This window comes from Onychostruthus taczanowskii, unplaced genomic scaffold, assembly GCF_017590055.1.
Source record: "Onychostruthus taczanowskii isolate IOZ18803 unplaced genomic scaffold, ASM1759005v1 scaffold44, whole genome shotgun sequence".
NCBI lineage: Eukaryota > Metazoa > Chordata > Aves > Passeriformes > Passeridae > Onychostruthus > Onychostruthus taczanowskii.
This window is the reverse complement of record NW_024501903.1, coordinates 6027790-6045074: the sequence shown is the minus strand read 5'-3', so window position 1 is coordinate 6045074 and position 17285 is coordinate 6027790. Positions and strand designations below refer to the sequence as shown.

The window sequence follows — 17285 nt, the reverse complement described above, 5'->3', positions numbered from 1 at the left end:
TATATGTGTGAATTAAATATACATGTATCAGATTCCACTACACTGTGGACACTACAGCTATCTACAAATGAGTAATACATCTTAATTTCATCACTTCCAGTGGGGTGGAGCAGAAGCATTTTGAGAAAAAACAGAGGTCCAAGTTAGAAGAAAAGTACCACAAGATGAGGATGGAAGAGAAGAAATAAAAAAGTACTGCACTAAAATATGCTTCCTCTGAGTGTAAATATAACTCTGTTACTTGTAAACCTATCATCTGCATTTCAGCTGTTTTTTTCCAAGTATATTCTTCTATTTTTTTCATGTCTCCTGACATGACCTTTTTTCTTCCCTCTTTGGTCACTCTCTCCTTCCTTCTTCCTACTGTCTTCCTTTGTATGTTGCTCTTCTGAATTTACCTTTCACTCTGACTCTCACTTTACCTATTCTGGAGTAATTATTCCTGGTTTTTCCTTCTACCATTTCAACTCTGTAACCTCACTTCCTTACTCCTGAGATTTAGCACCTTATTTTTCTTGTCCTGTAGCAGATGCAATAATGTTTGAACAGTCCAATAGAATTTGGGGAAAACTCCAGTAATAAATATCAAGGCTGCCTGGTGAAGTTTTCAACTAGTATGAAATACCTGCCTCATTAACAGACCATTATTACAGAATTTGTTTAAAAAACAACGTAAGATAGAGATTATAGTGAGATGCTGAAGATAATCAATATACTAGAAAAGGAAACATTCAAATAAATCAAGAAGAACAATGTCTATACTTCCACAGACCAAGACTCATGCATCTGCTACAGCAGTATTTCCTGCAACAGTAGGGAGTAGGTAGGAAGACACCCACCTCAAGGGAGAGGTATGATCATGTTGCAATTAAGTGCCATACTGGTTTTTTTCCCCTTTTAATGGATAACTATCAACCAGAGCACTGGCCTTCCAGAAACAACACTAAGTAAACTCAACTTTACAGGCTGCTGTTAACCTGGCAACCTGAAAGCTACCCTGGAAGCTGTGTGATGTATAGAACATATCTCAATTCTTCCACGTAGAAAACAGTTTTGAACTTTCCAACTCAAATAACTTTTAATTTCCTAGATTCAGCTAAGATCACCTAAAGTCATGCTTGTATGCAGTTACTTAAAAATTACCACAGTCCGTGTGAATGCTGTGGAGCATCTGTGCTCTCCATGCTTTCCCAATCAGCACCACTGGCTCAGTCCAATGGCACAGTACAAGCTGTGCAAGGAAAATCGATTCAGCTCAAAACAGAGAAGAAAAAGCTACCAAATTGATTTAAATCTGGCGCTGTTAGGAATGCAGCTCCAACCAGGGCTACCTATTAGGGACAGTAATAATTTTTAAGATCAGAGAATCCAATAACCTCAGATAAGGCAGTTTATATGAACTCAGAAAATAAAAAGCTTACTTTTTTTTTTTATTCTGTGCAACATTTGACTCCCAAGCATCAGACTTTCATAGCACAGAGATAGACTTACATTAAATCTCTTTCTAGAAAAGTTTTAAGCTTCAAATTACACCATATAGATATTAGAATTTTATCTTTAGTAGTGAAAGATATTTTATATGATCTTGGTGGCTATGACTACTACTGCTCTCAGTACCATTGCTGACATTTTAGTTGGATGGAGAGGACAAAAAGCCACTCTGGGAACAAGCGAAGTAAAATGCAAAAGAGAATTTTCTGTTTTTCAGGTCAGTGAATGCTTGTTAGGAGTTAACAGTGTTTTATAGTCAACAGGAATATATACTACAAGCCAAAAGATCTGACTCTGTACAAGGTGTTTATTCCAAAAGTATGAATGTAATTTTGTCAGTTTGATCCACTTATGATTAAGAAAAAGGCTGAAGCGACTTTGAGCCATTAAATTGTAAATGTAATTTGATGACTCTCCCAATTACTTTCTGCTTTAGATAGCAACAGAGACAAGAAGACTGCCTTCCCTATGACTCCACACAGGATTTTTCCAAGGGCTGTCCACAATCTTACTGAAGGGCATCAATGGTTAATTCACTTATCGATTCAGGCAGCAACCAGCTCACAATCACAGCCAGTTCAGACAAATGGACAACTCTGAGGCCTGACTAAGTGACCTCTCTGCTGTCTTATCTCCCTGAGCAGTTGACCAGACTCTGTTCCTACCCAGAGGTATTTTCACCCAGACCCCTTTATACCTGGTTTCTTTAGGAAAGTATATGAAGAAGTCTTCACACAAAAGAAGACTCACAAAACTGATTATACCAAGGAAGGAAAAAAAAAAACAAAACAACACCCCAAAAACTAGTTTGTGCTAATTATTTCTGACAAATTTGTCTTAGTACATTCATTGGTGTTTACAAATAGATTTTTTCCCCCAATAATTAAACTAAACTTGTGCCTTTATTTTAATTCCACTGTTAAAACACGAAGACGAAAGGAATAAAATGTTGTTGCTGATTGCTCAACAGGATATTCCATCAGCCTTGGCATGGAGTCACTATTTTAGAAGAGAAAGTGGTTTGGAGACCATTCAACTGCCAGTGTTTCTGTGTCAGGTCAGGGAAAAATTCACCAAATATGTCTGAGCTCTGTGTCAGTTCTCACCTCTAAAGAGGCCACAGAAAATCTGGAGAGGGACTTTTTACATGGGCATGTAGTGACAGGATGAGGTATTGGCCTCAAACTGAAAGAGTAGCTTAGATTTGATATTAAGAAGAAATTCTTTACTGTGACATACCATGTGGCAGTGAGTCGCTGGAATGGTTTCCCTGACAAGCTGTGGATGTCTTGTCTCTGAAAGTGCTCAAGGCCAGGCTGGATGGGGCTTTGAGCACTGGTGCAGTGGAACATGTCCCTGCTCTCATAGCAGGGGGACTGGAACAAGATGACCTTGAAGCTCCTTTTCAGACCAAACTATTCTAGGATTCTCTGATTTAACTTGCAGGCTCTCTCTAAAACACCACTTCATTACCAAAGACATAGGCAGGAGACAATTAGGTTCCTCCAAGATCATATAGTTTGGACCAGACTTATAGTGCTCTGAGTTCATTTGACCAGCATGCATGCAGACAGGTGTCTAACCTCAACAACACAAGTCAAATTCTCTGAGGTTGTTATGGCTTAACTCAGAGATGTAGAAGAAAATAAAGCAAGAAGACTGCCAATGCAAGGTTCTTAATAAGTTATAGATGAAAGGAGGAATGCTTCTTCGAATCCCCTAAATTAACAGCCCTCTTCTATCCACAGACTGTTCTTGGCCAATATCCGTAAGTAATGGAATTATGAAAAACAAGCTGCAGCTTCCAGAGTTTTGCAATTACCAGGGGATCATACAGCTTGAAGAACCATAGATGGCTGCATGCCGCAGAAAATTCTAAGCCAAAGGGTTGTAGTCAAAGGTTACTTTAAAAAGCAACTTTCCAATTTGAGATATAATGAAGAAAATTTGAGAGGTATGGTATTTTAAGGGAAATAAGATACATTACATACATCTACATTGCAAACTGAGAGAGAAACAAGCCATTAAAATGAGCATCTCATCCACCTCCCACCACTGTAAGTTTTAAAACATGGCTATAATTGATAATTTGTGAAAACATGTGAAACAAGTTTATTCCAAAATTGAAAGAAGGTAGTTACACCCGCACACAAGTCAAATATTTGGCATTATTTAAGACCACAAAATTTGATTTTCCTGTTCTCCTCTGTTTTTACCAGAAGAGAATATGTGATCTTCCTGCTGTGAGCTCTTAAAAAGAGCCACGAAAAGCAGATTTCAGTTGTTTTCACACCATGTTATATCTCCAGGGTCTTACTTAGGAGATGAAACTCTTTAAGTAATCAGTATATTTTCCAGAAGACTCAACATTTCCCTTTTTAGCCCAATTATGATCACAGCACTGGGTGATGCCACTGAAGCACTCCAGCCAATTCATCTTGAGTGAAGAATATACAGAGGAGTACCAAAAAGCAGTAAGCTCTAAGAAACACTGTTCAAAACAATTGTTACAACATAAATAGACACACCAGTGACATACCTGAAGAAGAACATGAACAGAGCAGCTGTGATGCAGAACAAAAGGACCTACAAGAAAGAGAAAGAGTGTTACTACATAACACACTACTGCATGATCTGGATAATGAAGATGTTATAACTTTTACTATAAAAGCTACGCCTTATTTATATGCTTGAGTGGCTGGAAAGAAAGCTTATCTGAGTCCACCAAAAAGGACTGCCTAGTTTCTAGTGGAGTTTGAATGATTCTTGCAGAAGCTTAAAAAATTGAAACCCAAACCAGGGTAGGGGGTTAGACACAGCAGATGGCATCACTTAAAATCATCTGTAACAAAAGACCAAGTAATAAAATAATTATGAAACAACAGAATTTAAACAATAAAATATTAGAACTGAAATTTAAACATCATATTTTGCGATTTATTCAAATATCATACTGCTAGTTCCAGTTTAAAACGAACGTTGTTTAAAACATCTGTATAGACAGCTGCTTGTGCTGAACTGCTTTCCAGCAAGTTTAAGCATAGATAATTCTTTTCCAAATTAACAGTACCCTTTCTAGCAGTTTAGCTTAGTGCTAAACTCACTTGGTACAATCCTGTCTTGCTCTGTGCTCATACAAGAGTCTTTGAGCAAACTTAGCAGCCCTCCAGCACTGAGAGGAGAATATCCAACTTCCTCCAGCCATCCTCTCTGCTGGGGCTCAGAGCTGTTACGTCCTCCTTATCATATGCACACGGACTCAAGTGCTGAAGAAAACCTGCCTTAATCCAATCCATCTTTGCCAGGTACACCTCACAAGTGAGAAAATATTGTTTTGTTCTAGATATACTGGCCCATATTAATACCATCATTTAGGAGGCAAAATACTTACAGAAATATTGCAAGTCTTTCAGAAAATATTTGCACCTATTTTCAAGGGTTGAAGAAGTTTTCATCATGAGAGGATACAGACATATTATGTGAGAAGAAATGGAAGAGGTGGCAGAGGTGTAAATTAGAAGGTTATGAACACATAGAACAGGAGGCTGCTACGTGTTAAAACAGATCAAAAAGTGTGAGAAAAATCTGCATAGGAAATCTTTACAATGACTTTCAGAGAAAAAAAATCTTACAAATTACACCATTTCTCTTTAAGTCCTCTTTGACTTAAAACTATGTAACATGAGACATTATAACATCTGCTGTGTAAACTACTCATTTTTTCCTTTTCTTTCATCAGTACTATCATACTTCATTAATCTGTATCAAAAATGTGAATATCTGAAATAATTTTATACCAAATCATTAGGGCAAAGGTATATTTCATGAGGGTAATTGAATATTTAATTTCAAACTTGCAGCAAAAACAGACAAGCTGACTTGTTTTTAAACACAAAATCTACTCAAAAAGATGTGCCCTGTTCCTCTAAAGTTCAAAATGTACTTGATCAGTCAACCAACCATCAATTCTCTGGAAGTTATTTTGGAGACACAGGGAGAAGGCAGCTTGACAGCCTGAGCAACAATATTGGGAAATAAGTGAGATATGGCAAAGAACCAATTTTCTGGATGACTGGAGGGGGAATGACAAAACAAAAACAAAACAAAAAGTATGCCTTTGCATACTAAAAAGACTTTACTAAACACTCTTTTTCTTGCCCCTTTTTTTTTTCTTTTATTCCTTTTTTACTTTTTTTTTTCCCCAGTAAGTTTGATAATAATCTAAGAAGTATTCTATATAGTATATCTAACAATCTATATGTATAATTAAGATTCCCTCAGAGCTCTTTCTACTCCAGGCTAAAGCACCACAGCTTTCTCAGCTTGGGAAACCCAGCACTGGACACAACACTACAGACATGCCTCAGCAGCACTGAGTAGGAGGGAGAGATCACCTTGTTCAGCCTGCTGGCAGGGGCCTCCTATGCTGGAAGGGGCCTTTGCTGGCTCATGTCCAGCTTGGTGCCCACCAGGACCCCCAATTCTTTTTTGAAAAGCTGCTTTCCAATGTCCCCAGGATACACTGGTGCCATTCCTCACCAGAGCCAGGACTCATCCCTTTATTGAACCCCATGACCACCACTATTAAAGAAAAGCACAGATAAAACAAAACAGTCCAGAAGATCATAATGGGAATAAAAGGCCTGTACGGTACAACTGTTGGAAAACTGCTGAAAATATAAAAGTAGTAGTTAATGATGAATATGACAACTACCTTTGTATAATTATCATACACTGATAAATCTGTGTATGATCAAGTACAGAAGGAGGAAGGCAGAGTTAAATCTACAGCAAATAAAGCATTGTTAGATTACAGAAAGAGCTCTCCAGGGTAGTGATACACCAGAACAAGTTGTCTGTGAGATTGTGGAATTTCCTTTATCAGAGATATGTTTGCCTCTACTTAAGATCAGTAGAGGCAAACATATCCAAGAAATGCTGTGGGCATGTTTGACAGGGTCTCTAAAATATTTACTCAGCTGAAGGACAGCAAGACTTGTGGCTAAACCAGACCCAGACTCTTCTACGTGAAATTCACAGCCCCACATGGAAAGCCCAGAGATTGCCTTATCATAGCACAAATAAGGCAGAAACAGAAGAAAAATTGTCGCTCTGCTCCAAATCTAAGCTACTTTCAAAATAAGCCTTTTTTTAACTTCTTCCCCATTCTAGAATTTTTGTAGTATCTTCAATACAAAATGCAGTACCTATTTTAGTTTTTAAAATAACTATATTAAGAAAAAATAGTTATTATTTTAAAATAACTGTATTAAGAAAAAATAACCATATAAGAAAAATAACTATATTAAGAAAAATAACTATATTAAAAAAAAAGGAAAAAGGTCTACAGAAATAGAATTCTAAATATTAGGTGAATTTAAGACTTCTATTCCAGTGAGCAGGAAGTCTCACTTGGGATTTTTCTTGCAGAGTCCATTACTTTTTGATTTACAACAGAAGACCAACACAATGTACTTGGCAAAATACAGACCATGAATCTTTCCAGCTGCAGAAACAAATACAAGCAGAAAACCTGCATGTTGCTAATGAGAATTATATGCCCTAAAGATTCTAACATCTATGAAGAGATGCCTGTAGATTACAAGAAAAAATCCTTATGCTCCAGGACAGGTTAGCATTTTTGGTATGTGAGTACTTTAATTTAATTGATTACATTATACTTCACTGTACTATGCTAAATCTTAATAAAATTTTTAAAATAAAAGGAAATTTGCTGACAAAACTGAAAAGGTACTTTTTTCCGGATCTCTGTTTGCTGACAAAGCCAGAATTTATTTTTTTCCAAGAAAGTTCAGCCCTCATATAATCAGCAACAGGAAGTGACATCTGGCAGTACCCAGTACTGAGCACAAAACAAAAAGCTCTGGGTGAAAGTGGTTACCACTTGCCCTGGTGACAGCAGCAGACCCAGTAACACCAGTAGAAGTAGCTCACAAATGACCTTCCCTCACAGCCAGATAAAAATCTTGGCCAAAAGAAAGGAAAAAATAACACTGCTAAAACTATCAAAACTACTTGAGTCTTGTGTATTCAGGCTTTTCCCGCACATTACTCAATCCTGAGGTTATGTGCATTTTCTTTAAGCATTTCCATTATAGTCACATTTCCTGGGGTACAAAGGTCTCTGATTGGAGGCTGCTTGCTCCCCTACAGCCAGAATAAAGAGCAGGACTGAAGTGTGTGATAAAGGAACACAGACCTAGTAATTAAAAAGAAAAGCACTGAAGGTACTCACAATCTGTTTAATGAAGACAGGAGAGGGCAAATGGACAGATCAGTGATATTAGCAGCCAGAAGCATCCAGAGTGCGGTAGCTACAGTTCAACACTGCATAGTGCTACTACCAGCTCATGGAAGACCTAAGGCAGCTTCAACTGGCACATAACACTTGACTTCCAGTGTATTCATAAAGCCTGAAAATCATCACATTTCTGATCAACCACTTTACAGTGTATGTGAGACTTACAGCTACACTTGATAAAAATGAAATTACTACTACTATTACTCCTAGTTCCTGGAGGCTGCGTGCTACAGAAAACTGAACTGCCAGCTAAACTCTGTCTGAGGAAAGGCTTAGTGGTAAAAACCATGGAAAATTAAAAACCCAGTTTAAATAAGCCCCTTCAGTAATTAGTACTTGAGCCAATTTCTTCCAAAGTTACAAGATATATAACTGGGATATATATAACTAGGAACTTTGTACAGTTGGTTACAAATTTTTACTCTTAAAATATATGATGCAGAAAACCCCAACTATTTTGCATACATTTTTAGTTCATAAAAAAAATATATTCACGCACAGAAGAGTTTGCTGCTGCCTCTGCTGCTAGAGGTTATAACCCCCTCTCACCTTTATACACACAGTTGAATAGCAGCATAGTAGCTCTAATGTCTATTATTACACCAGGGATCACAGAAGATGTTCCATGGGACTTCTGACTACACAATATATTTTTCTAATTTACCCCCACTTCAGACATGAAGAATGATTTGCTGCACCCAAAAGCCATTCTGTTTTTTTCCATACATATTAATTAGCCTAATAAAAACCAAAGTATCACTAACAGTAAGCCCCCAACCTACACTTGCTTTCTGTTCCTAAATGTTATTTCAAGATGAGTTATTGCCCTTATTAAAATGTTTTCTACAGTTCTTATCACTAAGATTATCTCTTAAGCAAACTCCCTTCTAACAAAAACAAAACAAATTAAAATAACGGAACTAGCCATGCAGATTAATGTAATGGTCTTGCAATGCATGACCCAGGAAATACATATGTATGGAATATCTCTTTTTCACTTGAACATTATTTAATATTCTAAACAATGAACTGTCCTTATAAAATACATTGGGTAATCTTTTCCAGTAACAAAATAGCTAGTTTAAAAAGCATGCAATTTTCTGTACTTCTCTAGTAGTTAAAAGGGATGGAAATCACAGTCTTTCTGAGTAACTAACAAAGATACCAGAAGTCATATCAAAAGACACCAAAGACACCAAAAAGCAGGAGCCACATTACTTTACATTCAGCCTCTTAAAATCTGATCACTCTTGCTAATATAAATAGTTATTTTTAACCATTATTTAATGCCTCAGGCAAGAAATTACCACAGTAAACAACTACCTGATGGAATCAGTCACCATTAGCTGAGACAGCAGTTCCTATGTGACAGTTACATCGTCACCTATATGGGACTGAAAGGGAGGACTTCAACCCGAAACCCAGGAGGTGCCAAGAGCATCAGCTATACCTCTGAGATCACTGCCATGAACAGCAGTTACACAGACACAGTGCAAAGGAGCGCCAATACAGTCACTTAGCACTAGATTACATCAGCAATGGGTTTGGCAAAGGGTTTTCCTGAGCACTGAACCAGTTCTCCCTGCCCTCCACAGAGATTCACTGTCCTGTCTGTCTATCCTATCCACTTATCCATTCACTGTCCCGAGTAAGTAAAAATCACTTGGGGAAGTCACTCATTCCCTACTTTTTAGACTGATGTTCTTTTTGGGCAAGTACAGCAGATTCTCCAGAGCACAACTCTACTCCCACCAGTCAGTGAGCTAAACAACACCAGGAAAAGGCAGATGCAAAAAGCAGTTCAATGCTCAAGTTACACTACTCACTACAAAACTAAAGCTGCCAGTATCTCAATGCCTTTGGCTTATTCAAGAGAGGACAGGAAGGTGGCTGGAGTACCAGCCTGCAGGAATAAAAACAATTCCATAATTTGGTAGAAAAATGACAGCTAGAACTTGAAGTCTTGTCAAACTCAAACTAGTAAAATTGCAACTTCTTCTATGGTTACCTAGATTAATTAATGAAATTTGATTAGACTGGTTTGTGTACACCTGATGCAGTTTGTGGTGAGATGCACCAGCCACTACTGATCAGTACACACCTGGATGATTTTATGGTCTCCTGTGATATTACCATTCATAAAAATAGTATTACTGATGCATGTCTCTAAAACAAATGCATTATAAATACTAAAACATGCATTTCTACACAATTTAGCAGCAACTTCTAAATCTGTTATTTTTATTTAAATTTCAGTATTGAATAAAATATATACTTCAGGTCTGTCAAATGACTTATTAATACTCTGTTGAAAATATAGTGAAGACTGAAGGGAAAACAAACTCCCAAATCCTGCAGCAGCTCCAGCTCTACTGCAACCCCCCAGCTTTTTGTGTCCGAGTCCCTTGCTCCTCCCTCCAAGGCCAGTGCTGTGTTACAGATGGCCCCTTAGAGCACCAAGCAATGCCTTGGACAAGACCAGGGTGCTCCCAATGACCATTTTTACATTTAACCACAAGCTCCTTATTTCTCAATCCCCCAGGGAGAGAGAAGGAGCCAAGGGAGAATGCAAAGCTCTATGAGTTTCTGTACAGATCTGGAACAACCAAGACTCTGAGTCCAAGATCCAAGAGCTGTAACAGAACACATGCAACCACCACGGAACATTACTGCCTGTACCTGCTGAGTTGGCACTGTCTCGTTACTGTGAAGTCATATAATATCTCTTCTCTTTTACATATTAATCAGAAATTGTGATTTACTTTTTATTTTTTAATTACCATTTCAATCTCTTTATAATATCCCTTCTTTTTCTATTAGGAGCACTCCTCAATTCCTAAGAATTGCAGCAAGCAGCAAAAATGAGCTATTCCATTTCTCAGAGTTGCCACTGCTTATTAAAGAAGTTACACAGTTTCTGTACAGAAATGCCATTAATGAAGTTTTTAAAACAGATATTTTACATTGAAAACGGGTTATTTGGTTTTGTATGAAAGCATAATGACTTAGGAAAAATGGTGGTTGTCCTTCACCAAGCTCAAACTTCTAGTAGTCCCAAAAGACATATACCAATTGGAATTCTTGAAATGGAGCCACATCTCCCTGGTAATTTCAAGGGATGCAATGTTTTGCCTTCTTTCACTAGGTGATCCTGTCAAAAGGAAATCCTTGTAAGACCTTATCGCTATCTCTAATTGAAATGCAGCATATCTGGGGAGAACTTCACGAGCTATCAAAAGTAATGGCGAAAACTCTTGTCATACCCGTGGTCATTGCATAATTATTATCTTCCTAGCTGAAATTAAATAACTTTTAAGCAAAATTGCTGCTGCTTTAAAATTGATAGGCTTTATGAAAACACAGAAAACAATTTGTCAGATACTTATTATTGGGCACAGGGCCAGTTCAGCTACACCTACAACACTCAGCTGTTAGAGGCTCCTGATTTTTTTTCTGCCAGCAAGTCTGAAGCAATCTCTGGGCTGATAAGATCAAAAGAAACACTAGTATGTGTTATTAAACAAGAGATTATATAGATTCTTGTTAAAACACTGTTGTTGGATCACGATTAAAAGATTACAATTGGCAAATGCAGACAATAAATGAGCCAAGACTGGGAGCACCTGCCAGTCCCAGAAGAACAGCAATGAATGAAAAAAAAAGCTAAACCTCTGATTTTTGAGTTCATAAATTCTGTGTGTGTATGTGTATATATATATACACATACATGCATACCTATAACTGCTACAACTGAGCATTTCAGCATTCTTCATTTGTTTTATCAAAAATACAACTTGTCAAGTTTCTTCCCCCATTTTTCATATTCTACTAGCCATAGCAAAGAGAGCTACAACATACATTGACAGAGCCACCAAATATCCTTTCTGGAAGCTTCTCAGGAAAGTCCACTGCCTTCAAGAATGCACAAGGCTTGAGAGACTGAAGCACAAAAAAAAGTAATTGCCAAATGACAATGTAGTTTCATCACCAACACAAACAAAAGTTTTGTGTTATACCACTGGAGTGTACTGAGTTCAATTTAAAAATCTACACTTCAAATCCACATTTAAAATCTGGGACTGGGTCACTATGATGCTTCTACAACCTGACATGTTCCTCATGATGGCTGCACATCTTGGTGTGCAGGTTTGCTCATTGCTTGCTGGGCCACGCACACAGCTTGAGTTGAAACTACAAAGTACTTTCAGGCAACATATTTAGTCATTACTCCTTCACCAGCAACTTTTTTTTGATGATCACTCCATGTGTCTTCTGCTGGCACACAGATGCACAGGAGAACAAATCTTAGATGTGACCCACCTGAAAACAACTATTTCCTGCTCTCAAGGACTGAACGGGGCAGGGCCAGGCAGCTCAAACCACACCCAGGTCAAATCATAGCCTGATACCAACAGCAGAGTCAATTCAACCAGCAGGATCTGAACCTCCCTCCATTATAATTTTGACAAATAAATGTGAATTAGTTGTGAATTGCTCAAATTATAATGAAAAGGCAGAATTAGTGATATACTTGAAATATAACACCACAAATGCAAACTACAAAAACACTAACATCTCTAAGTATCAAATCCATATGTAAGCTGAAATTTAAATCTGGCTACTTATCCTACAAGAGCTTTACAAATGTAGTAAATACTAAAAACCCAATAAATTTTCTTAGTAGTCTGTGCAGATGTCTTGTATTAGGCTTCTGAACGTAACTGCTTAGCTCATGTTACAATCATCCAAGATTTCATCTCCACCATGAGAATTTTTGCTTATCTGTCTCTTCTTCTTCCAGAGCTCAAAATCACTGAAGAATTACAAGGTTTGATATTACCTTAGTATCCAAAAAGGAACTGCAAGTTATTAATCTTTAAAAGCTTACAGGTATTAAAATTATTTTGTTGCTGTAAAGCATGTGTATTAATAAGCACAACACTTTGCAAGGCAGCATCATGAAAGCCACTGTATCCAGTAATGATTCATAGTGGTGAAATTTCTGAAAAGTAGCAGAATGTGATGAATTTCTGATATGCATTGAAAGCTAGTAAAGGGACAGGGTTAAAGAGGTAGAAATAAATTATCTATTTTCATAATTTGGACATAAAAAGCAGGGTTTTCCCACTATTGCAACCATTTAACTATTATCTATGTATTTGATAAGTAAAGTCAGTTAGGTGGACAAATTTTAAAATTACTAAAAATTTTGGCATGCTCAGATTTATTAAGTTGACTACAACAGACAAATAGTTATCTCTTGGGCTCAAGAGCTTCCTGCCCCACATGCCCATGCCCATAGCTGCCTGCTCTGTTCTACCAGTTGCGATTGTGGGCCATGTAAAGTAAAGGCTGAGAAAACCAATGGAGGAGCCAGGAGAAATACACATTAAAGAATGTGCTCAGAAACTGTGCATTTCTTTTCTTAAAAATGCTGTACAACTAGCAGACACAAATGCTATTTCTATATATACATATACAGTTTCATGTTTACTAACTGAGGAAAAATATTTAAAATTGATGATAATTATTTATGTTTGTCCATAAATCCTGGTACCTTGTATTTATGTCATTTAACATTCCTGTATCTTTCCACAATTTTGGCAGTTTTCATTAACATTGTGAACTATATGCATTGCTTTGCAAGTAAGAGCCCCCTTGAGAATGTGAGGAGGGGGAATAGCTAAATTGATAAGCTAAAATGCCTCTCACATTTCCCCAGATAGGAGCCTCTACAGTGTACAGCTGACACTGGCTGTCATCATAAGACACAGTCAGCTCCTCAGGGGAACAAGGGCTCTTGAAAAGTAACATTTATGTGAGCATGTAAGGAAAGAGAATTAGACCTGACTGGAAGGGGGTGAAAGCACTGATTGTGTTATCTGTTGAATGGAGGAGTTTATGCTGCAACAGAATTACTTTCCAGTGAATTTTCCTGAGAAAGTACAGATTCTCTTGTGGCATGTGAAAGGAAGGACTTGAGCTCTTGCCACAGATGTCTACTCCATCCCACTGCTGGAGATTCCTTCTCCCTCATCATCCACATCACTGCAGTACGCCAGGGAAGGGGCTCAGGCTGCTGGTGATGGCTGTGCTTCAGAGAGCAACTCACTCTGAAGAGCCTCGCTGGAGGTGTTTTTAACCATCTGTGACATGGAGACTCAGTGGAAAGAGGAGATGCTAAGCAGAAGCTCATGAAGCACTATTATAAACTGTTCTAGCTTGATTCACAGTGCCTTTCCCTATCTTTTCATTAAGGTACAATATTCTCAGACCTAAGACATACAAGCTAAAAACTAATACAGAAATCAGTGGAAAAATAATGGTGTTTTACTGAAGTACTTAATTTTTAAAAATTACACAGCAAAGGCCCACACACCAACAGCAAACACCCATTCTTCCTCCATTACAGAACTTTATTACACCTTGATTAAGATAAACAGTACAGACTATATTATACTTCTCTTTCTCCCAACAGTTTAAATTTTGTATTGTTTGTTTTACCAACCGTCACTTTAGTTCCAGAAGATCTGTCACCCACTTCTCCACACAACACCTACAGGTTCAGGAAAAAGTCTTGGCACCAGCAGAGAATGCAACTGAGAAGGCAGATTAATTTTTATTCCTTCTGCTATTGTTACTACCACCACAACACAGAAAAAAATAAGATCAAAAGAACATAAGCAAATTGAAACAAAGTTAACATAAGATTATGCCCTTTGGTCATTGTTTAAATATGCTCTTAGATAGTTGAAAGTTGGTGTGGATGTTTATTCATGCCTAGAGTTATTACACTGTTGCTGATCCAAAACCAGAATATAACATTTTCTAACTGGCACATAACAAAACAACTAAAATGGTCACAATTTCATTTATATTACACCCCTGCCATATTCTGCTCTGCACCCCCACCTCTCTCACCCTTTCCTGTCTTCTTGGAAGGGAGGATGGCTGTCTGCACACAGCTTCTCCTACCAGGAGCTGGAGAAGGAGGGCTGCCACAAAGGCTGTTCCAGACCCTCAAATTACGTCTTTCATGGCATCCACTATGGTGGATAAAATTCCTAATGGTACACAGCATCCATACAGTGGTATCAGACCAGTAGAAAAACAGGATAGGAAAGAAAAGCAAAAGGAACAGATAATGTGGGTTACCTGGTATACCAAATCTCCTAAGTCTGCTCTTGGAGAACTTCAAAAGTACTGTGGTACTTGGTATTAATGTGATTTTTTTTTTTTTTTGGAATTTTTATAAAATATAAATGAGGACACATTCAAACTGGGCACAAAACACCTCAAAGAAAGAAGTCACCTTGATAAAGAGAGTTAAAAAACCCCTGAAAAGCATTTAATTAGCTACGAGCTGGTTATCAAGATCTAAACCAATTCATCTGCAAAGATTATTTTCATTTAGCAGTATTAACCATTACCATGAAAATTAATGAAAATCAAAATTCTAATTCTAGTAAACAGCTGTGGAATCCACTGAGCTAACTGCAGACAACACCCATGCCCAAGACTATGGTGTTGTGCCCTGAAAATTACTGGGAACCTGAAAAGGTCACAGTAGGGAGATTAGCTGCATTTCTAATCCACCACACAGCTAAATTTAATGGGCTCTTGACACTGCTGCAGTGTCTCCACACCCAGTTGTTTCAAATTCCTGGACACATTTTAGGAAGCTACTCAAAAATTTCAAGTTGTTAATTATTTTATGCAAATAATGTCAAATACTACAAAACTGGAAACACGCGTTATCTCCCGTTAGCCAAGGGGCTACAGATTTACTTTAAGCTCTCCTTCATCTGGACTCTCTCTACTCAGCAAGGGGACACTCAGCAAGCACTCCTGAGTGTGAGTAACAAGCTCAAATGAGAAAACCTTTCAGCAGCTAAACCTGAGAGACAAGTCTGATCTTTCTTGCAACACTTTCTCTCACTCATATCTTTTCCAGTCATTATCTCAGAGCCATCAAGCACTGTATCACTGCTTTTTCAAATATAAAATACGTTAACTAATGGCTAAAAATAGTGTTAAAGAGACTATACCACAAACAAGAAGTTTAAACAAAATTTTGAACTGCTGCTTACTGTGGGGTTTTCTTACCTGTTTCACACTTGATTTTGCTGCAGAAACACAGCTAACACTGAGTAAAAGTACCAGGTATGCAGAGCACATAGTACAACACGGCATGTGTGAGTTCAACTCCTTCCTAATATGCATGTCCGAATTTCAATGCAGTACAAAACAGTTATCCCATGAGAAAAACTTACATCTGAAAAACATCTTACTCCACTAATAACTTTAAAAAAAATTTAAATTACTTTTTATTTGTGGAAGAATAAGATAACTTATTTAAATTATTTTTTAAAATTTAAAGGCTTATCATATGTATGATCTTTAGCTACAGGAGAAAAGAGAATATTATTTAAACACTTTTATTAATGAAACATCTGCATTTAGTACAGTTGATTACTCCTCTAAAAGACATCATCAGTTATATTTTTTCCTGTAAAATTAGTGCTATAGATTTGAGTCTTCAAAAACATCACATTTTCGAAGTGTTATGAGATTATTTTTCCCCCCCAAATATTGCATTCAAATAATTCTTAGCCCCAAATTAGTCCTAAATGTCACCAGAATCTACCTCACCTTGGCTTGACCAGGGAGCCACAAAACAAGTATATTTGAAAGACCTGTCTGATTTGGTTGACAGCAAAAGATGAAGAACAAGTGCAAGAACTCTAGAAAGATTTCTTGTGATAAGAGAAAAAGTGAAGGAAAGCACATCATGAGTTCACTCAGTTCACCGAACTGTGTAAAATGACTCAATATGAACATCTTCAAACAGAACAGCAAAGAGCTGAACTGATTCCCTCCTGCTCTCCAGAACACACCTGCTGCCCTTTTGAACTGTCTCATTAAGCATCGCTCTGAAGCACATGGGCGAGCTTCAGCTAGAGAAGATTAAAGGGCTCCACACATCACTCTTTCAGGAAACAATTTAATTCTCTGTCTTCTGAACCGGTAGATGCGCCACAAATGGTGCAGCAGACCAGGTGATTTGGTTAAGATCCCACAATTAAAGGTTTTTTGATTATAGAACAGGCACTCTGAAAGCAGTCCAGCAAAAGGTGAAATGTACCCATAGGTGGTCATTAAATATTTTCTCCATTAAAATGATTCAAGTTTTCCAAGTCACCACTGAGAAACTCAGTATTTCCCAGGCCAAGGTGTGAGTAGATGAGCTCCCAGCCAATGAAATAAAATGGCATTCAAAGCAGTATTATACCAAAAAAAACCAAAAAACAAACAAACAAACAAAAAACAACAACAACAACAAACCTCAAGACTATTTAAACTTCAAAGCCCATGGATGATTATAATGTAAATCAAACAACCCAAACACCCTTGGGTTCAGGGATGATCAGTTGAAAACATCTTTTCATCTCTCACCTAGTCCCAGACAAGT

General features: G+C 37.5%; 1 protein-coding gene across 1 annotated transcript in view; it reads right to left on the bottom strand.

Annotated features, from left to right (window-relative positions):
* Positions 1–17285, bottom strand: part of TMEM135 (transmembrane protein 135) — a 159411-nt gene that overhangs the window by 55402 nt on the left and 86724 nt on the right. Inside the window, exon 6 of the mRNA XM_041414155.1 lies at positions 4031–4077. Coding sequence (XP_041270089.1) covers positions 4031–4077 — 47 coding nt within the window. The remainder of the gene's footprint in view (positions 1–4030; positions 4078–17285) is intronic.